The following is a 16361-nucleotide window of genomic DNA, read 5'->3' as shown; positions in this document are numbered from 1 at the left end:
TAGTTTACATGTCTCAAATATATTCAACAACTGAGGTCCCGGAGGTATGTGAATGCCCATTTTGAGAGCAATTGCAACAATGCTTATGATCATATGAAAGGTTGCTACTGTATTATCAAACATGAAAGCAGGTTTCAAAGGCTTAATTTACAACATTATTTACATAATGTGATTGTAATTTATGCAATTCTACCACACAAAAGAACTCACTTTCTCCTGGGGCATGTTTTGCAGCCAGCTGGTACAGCGGTTGAATTTCAGTTTCCTTTCTGCAAAGCATAGAAACAACATAGTCAAGTGCAATCCTTGTAATAAATGAAATGAACAGTTTTATAATTATAAAAGAACAAGTTAGAAAGAGAGTCAAAATTAGAGTATCAAAAATACAATGATGACAAGTGTTCTTTTGAACACACAGTCTTTATTCTCCATTTAAAAATGGTCAGTTAACACAGACAAATTTACAACTAATACTTGGGATGGAGGGCTGCTGATATGTATAATTCTTAAATTTGAATAAATTTCACTGTGGTCATCTTGATCTGAAACCCTGCTCAACCATTCAGCTAGGGATGCAAGTGATATTGCGCACATCTCAGAAGTATCAAAAAAATCTTCTATCCCTCAAGAAAATAGAGGTGCATTACACCATGCACCTGCACTTGCATCATACACAGAAAGAGGCATATATTCTCTCTCTCTCTCTCTCTCTCTCTCTCTCTCTCTCTCTCTCTCCATCTCGTCCTCCTAACTCTCTCTATAAATCTCATCCTCCAGCTCTCCTTATGCCGATACCAGCATCCCCCTCTCTGTCCAGCACTTCCTCCCCCCTCACTTAGAGTCCCTCTTTTCCTCCCAGTTTTCTCTGTCCACCTTATCCTCCCACCTCTCTCGCTATCCATCTCCTCCCCTCTCACTGCTCAGCTGTAGTTATCTGGATACCTAGCCCCTGCACGCAGTCAAATACTACCCGTACAAAGCAACTTTCACGCAGACCAGCCTAAATATCAGGGGTAGGAAACACTTTTTCCCATATCTCTGCTCCTGTCAGAGCTATGTTACTCAGCCATCTCTCTGTCCACCTAATCCTCCTCTCTCTCTCTCTCTCTCTCTCTCTCACTATCCATTCCCCCCCCCCACCCCCACCCCCACCCCATTCCACCGTCTCCATCCACATGTGTAGCCCCTGAAAGGCCCACACAACATGCATCCTTCCCTCCTATATCTGCAGATTTGTTGTAAATGTCTCCACAGAAATGTGGGTAATACAACGGATGTTTCTATTCTCATATTACACGCCCCTTTGAATAGCTGACTACGTGTTAGGGACAGAAAAACCATTGTTTGCCTGAACACACACACACACACACACACACACACACACACACACACACACACACACACACACACACCCCTTTCCTCCATCGCTTCGCTTGCATACATGTTCGACACACATTTTGCCCACAAACCCTTCTCAACTTTCTCTCTGTCCATCTAATCTCTTTACCTCTATCTGTGCATCATCTCCTACCCCCTCCCTCCTTGTCCATTTTCTCCAGCCTCCTCCCCAATTCTCCACCTCTTCCTGCCAACATCTCACTTTCCATCTCCATCCTCTCCCTATCCACCTCCTCCTCCCCACCTCCCTCTATTCATCTCCTCCTGTCCATTCCCACAATCTCCTCCTGCCTGCATTTCCCTATCCATCTCCTCCTCCCTCTTTCTTTATCCATTGCCTCATCCCTCCTTTCCCTATCCATCTTCTCCTCCTGTTCCTCCCTTCTTTCCATGGCCATCTCCTCCTCCCTCCCTCTTTCCCCACTTCCACACTCCCCCTCTCTTCCTATCCATCCCCTCATGCCCCATTGTCTTCGTCCATCCACTCGTCTATCCATCTCAGCCTCCCCCTGTCATTCCATTTGCACGTGCAGTGGCCGATATTACTTTCACAACATGCCTGTCATTCCGTGCAGCCTACACGTCCGGGCTATCAAAACTCTTTCTTGCCCATGACATGTAGGATACAATGCTTTTAGGCTATAAAGCAGACCAATACTACTCTCCCCACAACATGCCTGTTGTGCAAGCCAGCCTATACAGCAGGGACAGTGTTTAGAAAGGATAGATTGCATGCAACCGGTGGTGGCGTGTTTGTCACTGTTAGTAGTAGTTTATCCTGTAGTGAAGTAGAAGTGGATAGTTCCTGTGAATTATTATGGGTGGAGGTTACACTCAACAACCGAGCTAGGTTAATAATTGGCTCCTTTTACTGACCTCCCGACTCAGCACCATTAGTGGCTGAACAACCGAGAGAAAATTTGGAATACGTTTCACATAAATTTTCTCAGCATGTTATAGTCTTAGGTGGAGATTTCAATTTACCAGATATAGATTGGGACACTCAGATGTTTAGGACGGGTGGTAGGGACAGAGCATCGCGTGACATATACTGAGTGCACTATCCGAAAATTACCTCGAGCAATTAAACAGAGAACCGACTCGTGGAGATAACATCTTGGACCTACTGATAACAAACAGACCCGAACTTTTCGACTCTGTAAGTGCAGAACAGGGAATCAGTGATCATAAGGCCGTTGCAGCATCCCTGAATATGGAAGTTAATAGGAATATAAAAAAAGGGAGGAAGGTTTATCTGTTTAGCAAGAGTAATAGAAGGCAGATTTCAGACTACCTAACAGATCAAAACGAAAATTTCTGTTCCGACACTGACAATGTTGAGTGTTTATGGGAAAAGTTCAAGGCAATCATAAAATGCGTTTTTGACAGGACGTGCCGAGTAAAACTGTGAGGGACGGGAAAAACCCACCGTGGTTCAACAACAAAGTTAGGAAACTACTGCGAAAGCAAAGAGAGCTTCACTCCAAGTTTAAACGCAGGCAAAACCTCTCAGACAAACAGAAGCTAAACGATGTCAAAGTTAGCATAAGGAGGGCTATGTGTGAAGCGTTCAGTGAATTCGAAAGTAAAATTCTATGTACCGACTTGACAGAAAATCCTAGGAAGTTCTGGTCTTACGTTAAATCAGTAAGTGGCTCAAAATAGCAAATCCAGACACTCCGGCATGATGATGGCATTGAAACAGAGGATGACACGTGTAAAGCTGAAATACTAAACACCTTTTTCCAAAGCTGTTTCACAGAGGAAGACCGCACTGCAGTTCCTTCTCTAAATCCTCGCACAAACGAAAAAATTGGCTGACATCGAAATAAGTGTCCAAGGAATAGAAATGCAACTTGAATCACTCAACAGAGGAAAGTCCACTGGACCTGACGGGATACCAATTTGACTCTACACAGAGTACACAAAAGAACTTGCCCCCCCCCCCCCCCCTTCTAACAGCCATGTACCGCAAGTCTCTATAGAAACGGAAGGTTCCAAATGATTGGAAAAGAGCACAGGTAGTCCCAGTCTTCAAGAAGGGTCGTCGAGCAGATGCACAAAACTATAGACCTACATCTCTGACGTCGATCTGTTGTAGAATTTTAGAACATGTTTTTTGCTCGCGTATCATGTCGTTTTTGGAAAGCCAGAATCTACTATGTAGGAATCAACATGGATTCCAGAAACAGCAATCGTGTGAGGCCCAACTCGCTTTATTTGTTCATGAGATCCAGAAAATATTAGATACAGGCTCCCAGGTAGATGCCATTTTCCTTGACTTCCGGAAGGCGTTTGATACAGTTCCGCACTGTCGCCTGATAAACAAAGTAAGAGCCTACGGAATATCAGACCAGCTGTGTGGCTGGATTGAAGAGTTTTTAGCAAACAGAACACAGCATGTTGTTATCAATGGAGAGACGTCTACAGACGTTAAAGTAACCTCTGGCGTGCACAGGGGAGTGTTATGGGACCATTGCTTTTCACAATATATATAAATGACCTAGTAGATAGTGTCAGAAGTTCCATGCAGCTTTTCGCGGATGATGCTGTAGTATACAGAGAAGTTGCAGCATTATAAAATTGTAGCGAAATGCAGGAAGATCTACAGTGGATAGGCACTTGGTGCAGGGAGTGGCAACTGACCCTTAACATAGACAAATGTAATGTATTGCGAATACATAGAAAGAAGGACCCTTTATTGTAGGATTATATGATAGCGGAACAAACACTAGTAGCAGTTACTTCTGTAAAATATCTGGGAGTATGCGTACGGAACAATTTGAAGTGGAATGATCATATAAAATTAATTGTTGGTAAGGCGGGTACCAGGTTGAGATTCATTGGGAGAGTCCTTAGAAAATGTAGTCCATCAACAAAGGAGGTGGCTTACAAAACACTCGTTCAACCTATACTTGAGTATTGCTCATCAGTCTGGGATCCGTACCAGATCGGGTTGACGGAGGAGATAGAGAAGATGCAAAGAAGAGCGGCGCAATTCGTCACAGGGTTATTTGGTAACCGTGATAGCATTACAGAGATGTTTAGCAAACTCAAGTGGCAGACTCTGCAAGAGAGGCGCTCTGCATCGCGGTGTAGCTTGCTGTCCATGTTTCGAGAGGGTGCGTTTCTGGATGAGGTATCGAATATATTGCTTCCTCCTACTTATACCTTCCGAGGAGATCACGAATGTACAATTAGAGAGATTCGAGCGGGCACGGAGGCTTTCCGACAGTCGTTCTTCCCGCGAACCATACATGACTGGAACAGAAAAGGGAGGTAATGACAGTGGCACGTAAAGTGCCCTACGCCACACACCGTTGGGTGGCTTGCGGAGTATAAATGTAGATGTAGATGTAGACTAATAAACACATTTTTGACCTATCTACGGTCCTATGAGAGATAAGTGGTTATGAAACTCTTAGTGCTAATACTCATAGAATTTGCTGTTTGTGTGTCAAATTTAGTTTACACAGATCCAGGGCTTTGGGAGGAGATCCCCCCCACACACACATTTCAATGTGCATCACCAAGTGGCTACGTGCATATGTCCACAGATGTGCTGTGATCAAGAGCTCGAGTACCTCAAATCAATTTGCCACAAATATTGATCAGTTGATATCAAGAGACATTATAGCTGAAAGAAAAAAGGGAAAAGACTATAAGTTTTCTGATAGGTATCTCCCTGGGGACTTTTAAAGTAACAGTTTGTTTAAAATGTTTAGAAAATCATCCATTTCATCAAATGGATACTTTATTTCTCCCTCCATTAATCAATGAAGAAAATGTTATGCAGCATGTAAATTGTTGGTGCAAGATCAGTTTATGTATCAAATCAAGAAACAGAGGAATGCTTTTCTTTGCTGAAATTTAGAAAGTCTTTCCACAAGGACATTTTAATATGAGGAAACTTTGTTATTTGCAGAAACTACATTCCTTGACAAAGAGACAAAATTGCACATTGTGCCAATGGCGAAAAAAAGAAAGGAAGGAAGGAAAGAAATTGTGCATATTACTGTGTGAGTAGCACAGCTACAGGCAATTAAATTTGGTTTCATTATGATAATATTCCAAGCAGATTACTACATAAGTAGATAAGGATGCACGTTTCCAAATTTGAAAATTCTAGTCTTTGAGGAGAGAACAGAGACCTTATTCTTCAGTGCAGTAAGTCAACAATTTGTCCACATTATTTTCCTTTAGAAGGCCTCCAAATCCTTAAGAACTACTCCTACAGCTCTGTTGTCACCACAGGTGACTGACTTGTTTTCACATAAAGGGACTGCAATCAATAACAATCAGCAGAATATACGATCTGTAGTAATTTTTTACAGCCAGAAGATGAGAATTTATTTCACACATGCATACAGACATCAGTGGTTGCTAACTGACATTACAATAAATTTAGTCCAGAAAGATGCAATAAAAATCAATAATTTTGACTATTTCAATAAAAACTGTGTAAGAATAAAGTCTGTAAACAATTATGTATGAAATGAGACAAACAATCAAATACTCAATGAATGTGAAATTAAAATGTGCATTTGTTAATGCCTAGTGTAAAAAACTCATGTAACAACGTTTGTATTGTACAAATAACAGAGTCCACTGATGGTGGTGCAACAGTACTGAAACACTTCTGAATGTTAAGAAGAATTTTCTTACAAGTATAGATACGTTTACACTGAAGAAACTGCAGTGGGTGATGGTAACATGTTGCCAAACCAGTTTTATTAGGTGGTGGAGGTGGTTGTAGTAGCAGCAGCAGCAACTGTGATAGGGTTAAGTGGCAATGACATTTGTGCAGGTGGTTAGGGCCTCCCGTCAGGGAGACCAATAGCAAGATGCCACCCCGCCAACACGTGTGTCAATGAGGATTAAGTGATTATGAAGAGAAGACAACACAACACCCAGTCTCCGAGGGGAAAAATCTCTGACGTGGCTGGGAATTGAACCTGGGCCCTTCACATGGCATTCTTCCGTGCTGACCACTCAGCTATGGAGGCGGTCAGCACTAGCATATCAAATGCACAAATATTTTTGATATTAACAATGTTCCCCAAGCATTATTCAGAATCAATTTCACAAATACTAGTATTTCTTTTATCTGCGAAGTCCAGTCCTTGCCTCTTAATGAGCATTTTGAGCAGGAGGTAGGTGGGAATGAGGGAGAGTGGGAGGAGGCAAGAGGGTTCAATATGGTCATGTTCCTCACAGAGATCTTGTAGTTGAATCATGAAATTATGTAAATACATTATGCAGATAACTGCAATAAGTGCTTGTGCAGATCAGTGACCTACTTGTGACATCATGAATTGCAGACAAAGAAACGGCAAAATTCAAACAACTAGACACTATGAGTAGATGCCTCCTAAAAGTCACCAAATGGACCAATGGGCTCAACATTCCCCTACGACAAATGAATCACCCTCAATAGTTTCTTACGTCCTTAATCTGCAGCAGACTTCATAAATATTTGGATTTTAGTTGAATACTGACACAAGATTTGGTGAACATGACTTCTCCCCTTCCCTATAAAATTCACATTAGAGGTTTATTTTCACTCTGAGGATTTAGAAAACCCACTTCAGTGTTGAATATCACAATTATTTAATGAGTCTGGGCAAGGAAAGAAAGTTTAGCCTCCAATAATGATACAAATTCTGAGGCACTCCTCTGTTTTTTACAGTTGTAGAATGAGTATGATTCAAACATAGCATTAACCTATTTTAATGTTTTTGATGACTAAGAGTGTGTGAAGTGTATGTGCAAACTCCCCACTTCTCTTACACGAGTTGACTTATTTGCGAACGTGCAGCCGATCTTCTTCTCTGGATGCCGGCTTCTGGAATCTCTACAAACTTCTTCTCTGAAGAATGATGCTAGTCACAGGAACCTTTAAGACTCTCTCTCTCTCTTTGTGAAATAATGAGGTACTCGAAGAATACTTTTCAACAACTATCGGTATATTTGAACTTCCACAAAGAACAAAATTCACACTTCTCACATAAACAACTGACTTCTTGTAAGTCATCCGTGTCATCTCACATTAGAAACAATTACGTTACATTTACAACAGAGTTGGCTTGATAACCACGACTCCATTACACAGGAATCATACACATGTCTTGCCTCTAGCAAGTTCAAGTTAAAAGTTACTTAAAAGTCTTCTCAACTAAAATGTGCTTTTGTCACTAACAATAGTCACAGTTATTAAACAGCACAGAATAACACAGAAGTTCCTTGGTTCTGCCGTGTGCTTTCATTACAACTTCCAAGGCACGATCAACAAGTACTTGTCAGTGCCATTTGACCGCCGTATCTACCATCTTCTCAAGATAAACCTCGGACCTGCACACACAGACAGGTGACACGCAGTAGATAGGGTTCCTTTCTCCCACTCACATCTAAAATATCACGTGTTTGAGATGGTGGACGGCCAAGTGGTTCTAGAATTTATGCGGAAATTCTCGAAACACTACATTCCCCCCTCCCCCCCCCCCCCCTCCCCCGATCGGACATGCGATACTTTATACATAACCACACTCACAACATTTCATATCATAACAATATACTTTCCTCATAAATGTTTCTACATACATCTTTCACTTCAACAACAATCTTTTTTTCTCTCTAGAACAATCTTTAGCTGAGTGTTCCTTTATTCTATTATTATTTCACCTTGACATCAAAATCTCAACATTTTTTTCATGTTTTTAGTCATCTTTTCTAATATTTAAGAATTTTGAGGACTCTTTCCCTATTTCCAATCGTAAACTGCAGGTGTTCATGACACTTGAGTATTCTATAATTTCTATCCTTTGTACTACCTTTTCTTTAGTATGTACTAGCTTCATTATCTGTTGTAGTTTGGAGGAACTCTGAGCAAAATGAAAGTCTTCTTTTTGACACTTGTGAACTTACATAAAACGTTATAATGCTTGTTGTGCCTAGAATTCAAACTTTCCAGAATAATCCCTACAAAATTTTGTGACTTTTGTCACAATACTGTCCCTTTCCCCTAGGATCAGTACCTATACCTTGCCTGTGGGTTGACCATATGAGAGGAGTTCCTCTTTCCATTTTGGTAGGTAAGCCTCTTTACAAAACATTCCTATATTTTCAGGCCACATTGTCCTATCTCCAAATAGGTACGCCTGCCCCATGATGTTGTTGTTGTGGTCTTCAGTCCACAGACTGGTTTGATGCAGCTTTCCATGCTACTCTATCCTGTGCATGCTTCTTAATCTCCCAGTACCTACTTCAACCTACATCCTTCTGAATATGTTTAGTGTATTCATCTCTTGGTCTCCCTCTACGATTTTTATCCTTCACGCTGCCCTCCAATACTAAATTGGTGATCCCTTGATGCCTCAGAATATGCCCTACCAACCGATCCCTCCTTCTGGTCAAGTTGTGCCACAAATTTCTCTTCTCTCCAATGCTATTCAGTACCCCCTCATTAGTTACCTGATCTACCAATCTAGTCTTCAGCATTCTTCTGTAGCACCACATTTTGAAAGCTTCTATTCTCTTCTTGTCTAAACTATGTATCGTCCACGTTTCACTTCCATACATTCCATACAAATACTTTCAGAAACGATTTCCTGACACTTAAATCTATACTCAATGTTAACAAATTTCTCTTCTTCAGAAATGCTTTCCTTGCCATTGCCAGTCTACATTTTATATCCTCTCTACTTCTACCATCATCAGTTATTTTGATCCCCAAATAGCAAAACTCCTTTACTACTTTAAGCGTCTCATTTCCTAATCTAATTCCCGCAGCATCACCTGATTTAATTGGACTACATTCCATTATCCTCATTTTGCTTTTGTTGATGTTCATCTTATATCCTCCTTTCAAGACACTGTCCATTCCGTTCAGCTGCTCTTCCAGGTCCTTTGCTGTCTCTGATAGAATTACAATGTCATCGGCGAACCTTGAAGTTTTTGTTTCTTCTCCAAGGATTTTAGTTCCTACTTCAAATTTTTCTTTTGTTTCCTTTACTGCTTGCTCAATTTACAGACTGAATAACATCAGGGATAGGCTACAACCCTGTCTCACTCCCTTCCCAACCACTGCTTCCTTTTCATGCCCCTCGACTCTTGTAACTGCCATCTGGTTTCTGTACAAATTGTAAATAGCCTTTCGCTCCCTGTATTTTACCCCTGCCACCTTTAGAATTTGAAAGAGAGTATTCCAGTCAACATTGTCAAAAGCTTTTTCTATGCCTACAAAGGCTAGAAACGTAGGTTTGCCGTTTCTTAATCTATTTTCTAAGATAAGTCGTAGGGTCTGTATTGCCTCACGTGTTCCAACATTTCTAAGGAATCCAAACTGATCTTCCCCGAGGTGGGCTTCTACCAGTTTTTCCATTCATCTGTAAGGAATTCGTGATAGTATTTTGCAGCCGTGGCTTTTTAAACTGATAGTTTGGTAATTTTAACTTCTGTCAACATCTGCTTTCTTTGGGATTGGAATTATTATATTCTCCTTGAAGTCTGAGGGTATTTCGCCTGTCTCATACATCTTGCTCACTAGATGGTAAAGTTTTGTTAGGCCTGGCTCTCCCAAGGCTGCCAGTAGTTCTAATGGAATGTTGTCTACTCCCGGGGCCTTGTTTCGACTTAGGTCTTTCAGTGCTCTGTCAAACTCTTCACGCAGTATCATATCTCCTATTTCATCTTCATCTACATTCTCTTCCATTTCTTTAATATTGTCCTCCAGAACATCGCCCTTGTATAGACCCTCTATATACTCCTTCCACCTTTCTGCTTTCCCTTCTTTGCTTAGAACTGGGTTTCCATCTGAGCTCTTGATATTCATGCAGGTGGTTCTCTTCTCTCCAAAGGTCTCCTTAATTTTCCTGTAGGCAGTATCTATCTTATCCCTAGTGACATGCGCCTCTACATCCTTACATTTGTCCTCTAGCCATCTCTGCTTAGCCATTTTGCACTTCCTGTCGATCTCATTTTTGAGACGTTTGTATTCCTTCTTGCCTACTTCATTTACTGCATTTCTATATTTTCTCGTTTCATCAATTAAATTCAATATCTCTTCTGTTACCCAAGGATTTCTATTAGCCCCATATATTTAGCAAATGCCGGGTATGCCCCACTATCCTGTCTGAGTAGGCTCATTACCACAGTATACGTTCCTATGTATACTATAATTAAATATTTTCTGGTAAAGTTACAAATCTACTCTACATCTCGCATATACTTCTTAGAACTTTATCTAATCCCTAGAGTCCTCCTCTACTTCTCAACTTCTATACTTCCAGTAGATACCATATCTATAAACACTATTCAGTAGATAGTATGCTTACTTAGGCAATTCAAGTCCCACTATCCTACAATTCGTCACTTTATCAGAGTATTTATTACACTGACTTTTCTTAGATGAGTACCATGACCAATTCCACAGTTGCTGGCATTTATTTATTTTTTATTTTTTTTTTTCCACCCACGCCTCCTTCTTATGTATACTCCGTGCAGAATTGCCCTAGTTTTTAGATACTTATGTATATGCATGATAGTTTTTTTTATATATATTTCCCACATTGCAACAGGTTTCTAGTCTGTAATTTCAATGTTTATGTTTAAATGTCTTCTTGTGTGTATGCAGATGTGTGTTCACGTAGTCTGATCTGATTCTTCAGCCTTCTTATCTAAAGATAAGATGTATGTTGAAACCACGGAAACCAGGAAGGACTTCAGCAATAGAAGTTAGTGAAAATGGAAAGATAGGTCCTCAAATGAGAAGTAAGACAGGGAAAAAAAAAAAATAGGTGTGGTTGCTAAGATCGAAGAAGAGAAAGGAGATAGCCTCAAGGACAGGAAACCCTTCCCGCCCCCCCTTCCCTAGGACCCCTACCTCGCAGGTACTTGAGTGAGACGCCAGAGGAGGTTCGGTGTTGAATCATTTCCTACAGAATGGGTATTCCTACCTTTACCCTTGAGGTCCCTGAAGGAAATCTTAGCAACCCTATGGTTGGTTGGTTTGTGGGGGTAGAAGGGACCAGACTATAAAGGCCATCGGTCCCTTTTTCCATGACCTGAAACACCCTTAAGGATGAAAAATAAGCAATGGAGATGACAAGGGATGACACAGAACAAGAAAGACGTAGACAAAGACCAAAAAACACACACAATGTTACAGTGGTTGGCTGACCATGGAAAAAAAATCCAGCCACCAAGAGAGACACTAGAAACCCCAATCTAAAACTGTAGGCCAAAGGCCACACTCAACACAAAAAAGACACAAACTCTCAGATCGAGCAATAAAAGCCCCCTGTGCGAATAAAACTCAAAACTAAGCCTGCCATGGCAGCATCATCTATTAGAAGTGCAGGGAGAGTATCAGGCAGTGCAAAAGTCTGCCTGAGCGCAGTTAAAAGCAGACAGTCCAACAAAATGTGGACCCCTGTCAATGCTGAACCACAGCAGCAGAGAGTTGGATCCTCACGGTGCAATAAATAACCATGCGTCAGCCAGGTGTAGCCCATGTGTAGCTGGCAGAGGACAACGGAGTCTTTGCAAGAGGCCCGCGAGGAGGAGCGCCACATACTGGTATGCTCCTTGACGACCCATAGTTTGTTGGGTGAAGGCAGGGTGCGCCATTGAGCACCCCAGGTACCAAGGACCTTCTGCTGCAAAACTGACTGGAGATCACATTCTGAAAGGCCAATCTCCAGGGCTGGTGCACAGACAGCCTGATTGGCCAGCCTGTCAACCGTTCATTACCCGGGATGCCGACATGACCCAGGGTCCACAAAAAAAACCACGGAGCAGCTGCAATGGGCAAGAGTATGGAGGGACTCCTGGATAGTCATCACCAGACGAGAGCGAGAAAAACACTGGTCGATAGCTCGTAAACTGTTCAGGGAGTCACTACAGCTCACCTGGGCAGGAGCAGACATACTCGAGGGTGCAAGAGATGGCTACCAGCTCTGCAGTGAAAACACTGCTGCCATCTAGTAACGAGCATTGTTCAGAGCGATCCCCAAGAGTGAAAGCATAACCAGCTTGACCAGCAACCATTGAAACGTCGGTATAGACTATGACGGAGCCGGCGAATGCAGTAAGGATGGAAAGAAAGTGGTGGCGAAGGGCCTCAGGAAGGACTGAATCTTTCGAAATTTGCACCAAATCCAGCTGAAGACATGGACAAGGCACACACCACAGGGGTATACAGACATGGGCCCAGAAAGGAGGTGGGACAGGGAAAAACTCAAGCCCAGAGAGAAGACACTGGACGCGAATCGCAATCGGACACCCCGACTGGGGCCGCCATTCCAGAAGACAGGCGACCAAGTTGGGGAACAGGAGACAGTAATTGGGATGCCTGGGCAAGCTACAAACCTGCACAGCATAAGAGGCCAGCAGTCGTTGGCACCGGATCAGCAACGAAGGGACACCAGCCTCCACAAGTAGGCTGGCAACAGGGCTCGTGTGAATAGCTCCAGTGGTGATTCGGATGCAATCAAGAAACTGCAACGCGGAAGGCGATGCTGAACCATAAGTCAGACTCCCATAATCGAGACAGGACTGAATCAAAGCGTGATACAGTCGGAGAAGGGTAAACTGATCGGCACCCCAGCTGGTGTGACTCAAGCAAGCAAGAGCATTAAGATGGTGCCAGCACGTTCGTTTAAGCTGCCTAATATGAGGGAGCCAAGACAACCAGGTATCAAAAAGCAAGCCTAAAAACCAATACATCTCCACTACGGCAAGAGGCTTGCCATCAAGATAAAGCCGTGGCTTAGGGTGAATAGTGCAATGCCAGCAGAAATGCATGACGCAAGTCTTGGCAGCCGAGAACTGGAAGCAAATGTCATACGGATGGCAGACTCCAGGCAGACCAGATTATCGGTGGTAGAGCGGCCCTTACGGAACCCACCCTGAGACGGAGCCAGAAAGCCCCGAGACTCAAGTAGCCAACTCAACCTCCGGCTCACCATGCATTCGAGCAACTTGCACAGAACGTTGGTGAGGCTAATGGGGTGGGAGCTGTCCACCTCCAGAAGGTTCTCGCCAGATTTCAACACTGGCATGACGACACTTTCCCACCATTGTGATGGTAACTCGCCCTCAACCAAGATAAGGTTGAAAAGGTCTAGGAGGTGTCACTGGCAGTCCACCGAAAGGTATTTGAGCATCTGATAGTGGATGCAATCTGGCCCGGGAGCAGTATCAGGGCAGGCGGCTAGGGCATTTTGGAATTCCCACTCACTGAATGGAGCATTGTACGATTCCGAGTGGTGCATATGGAATGAAAGGCTCCGACATTCCAACTGCTCTTTCAGGGAGCGGAAGGCCAGCAGGTAATTCGTAGAAGCAGAACTCTGAGCATAATGTTCTGCTAAGAGTTTGTGTCTGATTCAGTACAGACTGCTCCTTTCAGGGAAAGCCCTGGTACGCTGATGGGGGTCTGATATCCATAGAGTCGCCTAATCTTGGTTCAAACCTGCAATGGAGACGTACAGATGCCAATGGTGGAGACATACCTTTCCCAGCACCCCTGCTTCCATCGGCAAATAAGGTGACGGGCTCAGGCACACTTAAAGGTAATAAGGTGGTCCAGGGATGGGTGCCTCTTATGACATTGGAGGGACCACCTGCGATCTCGAATCGCCTCAGAGATCTCCGGTGATCATCAAGGCACAGTCCTCCGCCGAGGGGACCCGGAAGAGCAGCGGACTGCAGATTCCGCCACAGAAACGATGCCAGTGGTTATTGTGTGAACCATTACATCAATGGCGTCATGAGAAAGAGGCAAACGAGTCCCAGTCAGCCTTATTCAAAACCCACCCGGGGAGGCACCCAGAAGAATGACGCTGAGGCAGCGACAGAAAAATCGGAAAGTGGTCACTACCACACAAGTCGTTGTGCACCCTCCAATGGACGGATGGTAGAAGGCCAGGGCTGCAGACCAAAAGGTCGATGGCCAAGTACGTGCCATGTGCCACACTGAAATGTGTGGAGGCATCATCATTTAAGAGAGAAAGGTCGAGCTGCGCCAACACCTGCTCAATAACAGTGCCTTGGCCCGTTGCCATCAGTCCACCCCACAAAAGGTTATGGGCATTAAAGTCGCCCAACAACAGAAAACGTGGTGGCAGCTGGGCCACCAGCGCAGCCAATACATGCTGCAGGATATCACCATCCGGTGGAAGATAAAGGCTAAAGACAGTAACAGCCTATGGCATCCACACCCTAACAGCGACAGCCTCTAAAGGTGTTTGAAGAGGGACAAACTCACTGTAAAGAGATGAATAACGTAAACGCAGACTCCACCAGATAACCTCTCAGAAGATACCTGATTCTTATAATAATGCCAATAGCCACGAAGGGCGGGGGTTCGCAAAACCGGAAACCAAGTTTCCTGGAGAGCAATGCAGAAGAAAGGGTGGAGGCTGAGAAGTTGTCAGAGCTCAGCAAAGTGGTGGAAAAAACTGCTGCAATTCCACTGGAGTTGGGTTGGGGTTGGGTTGTTTGGGGGAAGAGACCAAACAGTGAGGTCATTGGTCTCATCGGTTTAGGGAAGGATGGGGAAGGAAGTCGGCCGTGCCCTTTCGAAGGAACCATCCCAGCGATTTAGGGAAATCACGGAAAACCTAAATCAGGATGGCCGGATGTGGGATTTAACCATCGTCCTCCCAAATGCGAGTTTAGTGTGCTAACCACTGCGCCACCTGGCTCAGTAATTCCACTGGAGGATGACACTGTCCGCAGCCGAAAAAGGCGTGAAGGAATCAAGGAGGCAGATTACACCACTGGGTAATCGACTGCCACTGAAGGAGAGCCAGAATCTAGAATCAGTGCGTCTGAGGTAGGGCGAGATTGAGGTCGTCGGGGGCACCAAAATCTGCAAATCGTCCTCAGACTCAGAGCTGGTAGGAACAGGGAGCACACAGGCAACCTGAACCTCGCCCATCTGACCCAGCATAGTCTTCTTCTTCTTCTTCTTCTTCTTCTTCACCTCCTCCCGCTGCTCCTTAGGAGCAACCTGGGAGGGAGACTCGTAAGGAGCATCAGGAACAGACGAAGAATGGGAAACTCTTCGATCCGCCACTCATTGCTCCTTGAGCCACTGACTGATGTCAGCTGTCGCGCTGGATGCAGCCTTAGAAGGCAGACTTCCAAGGGACACTTCCTGCGTGAGAGAAGCCGGAGGAGGCTGGTGTACCTCCGGCTCGGGAAGGGGGAGGGGTTCCGATATCCCCATCAGTTTGGGGGGTTGGTCTCCTGAAGGAGGTACCTTGGGAGTGCCAGAAGAAACAGCATCCCGCAAGGAGAGCTGTCGCCACCGGGGGCAACAAAGTTGCAGTCGCAGCATACGATGTAGTCATCTGCACAGGATGAAGTCATTCATATTTCATCTTTGCATCCTGATAGGTGAGCCTGTCCAGAGATTTTACTTCCATGATTCGTCGCTCCTTATGTAGAACAGGGCAGTCAGGCGAGCAGGAGAAGTGGTGCAGCCCACAGTTGACATAAGTGGAATGTGGTACACATGGAGTGGTTGGTTGGTTTTGGGGAAGGAGACCAGACAGCGTGGTCATCGGTCTCATCGGATTAGGGAAGGATGGGGAAGGAAGTCGGCCGTGCCCTTTCAGAGGAACCATCCCGGCATTTGCCTGGAGTGATTTAGGGAAATCACGGAAAACCTAAATCAGGATGGCCGGACGCGGGATTGAACCGTCGTCCTCCCGAATGCGAGTCCAGTGTACACATGGAGTGCCCGGGTGCAGATGACGACTGCAATCCCTGCATGTGGCGCTGGAAATACGATGAGAAGACATGTGATCAAACTTCCAACATTTGAAGCACCCCATAGGGGGAGGGGCTTATGGTTTCACGTCACAACAATAAACCATCACCTTGACCTTTTCAGGCAACGAGTCACCCTCAAAGTCAAATATGAAGGCACCAGTAGCAATCCTGTTATCTTTGGG

General features: G+C 44.2%; 1 protein-coding gene across 2 annotated transcripts in view; it reads right to left on the bottom strand.

The window, feature by feature from the left end:
* Window positions 1-16361, bottom strand: part of LOC126254853 (nonsense-mediated mRNA decay factor SMG9) — a 127621-nt gene that overhangs the window by 93248 nt on the left and 18012 nt on the right. For both annotated transcript variants that reach the window (XM_049955345.1, XM_049955344.1), the window contains exon 3: window positions 211-269. In XM_049955345.1, coding sequence (XP_049811302.1) covers window positions 211-269 — 59 coding nt within the window. The remainder of the gene's footprint in view (window positions 1-210; window positions 270-16361) is intronic.

Source organism: Schistocerca nitens, chromosome 1 (genome assembly GCF_023898315.1).
Source record: "Schistocerca nitens isolate TAMUIC-IGC-003100 chromosome 1, iqSchNite1.1, whole genome shotgun sequence".
Taxonomy (NCBI): domain Eukaryota; kingdom Metazoa; phylum Arthropoda; class Insecta; order Orthoptera; family Acrididae; genus Schistocerca; species Schistocerca nitens.
Note: the sequence above shows the minus strand (reverse complement) of the source record. Positions and strands in the feature narration are given on the sequence as shown.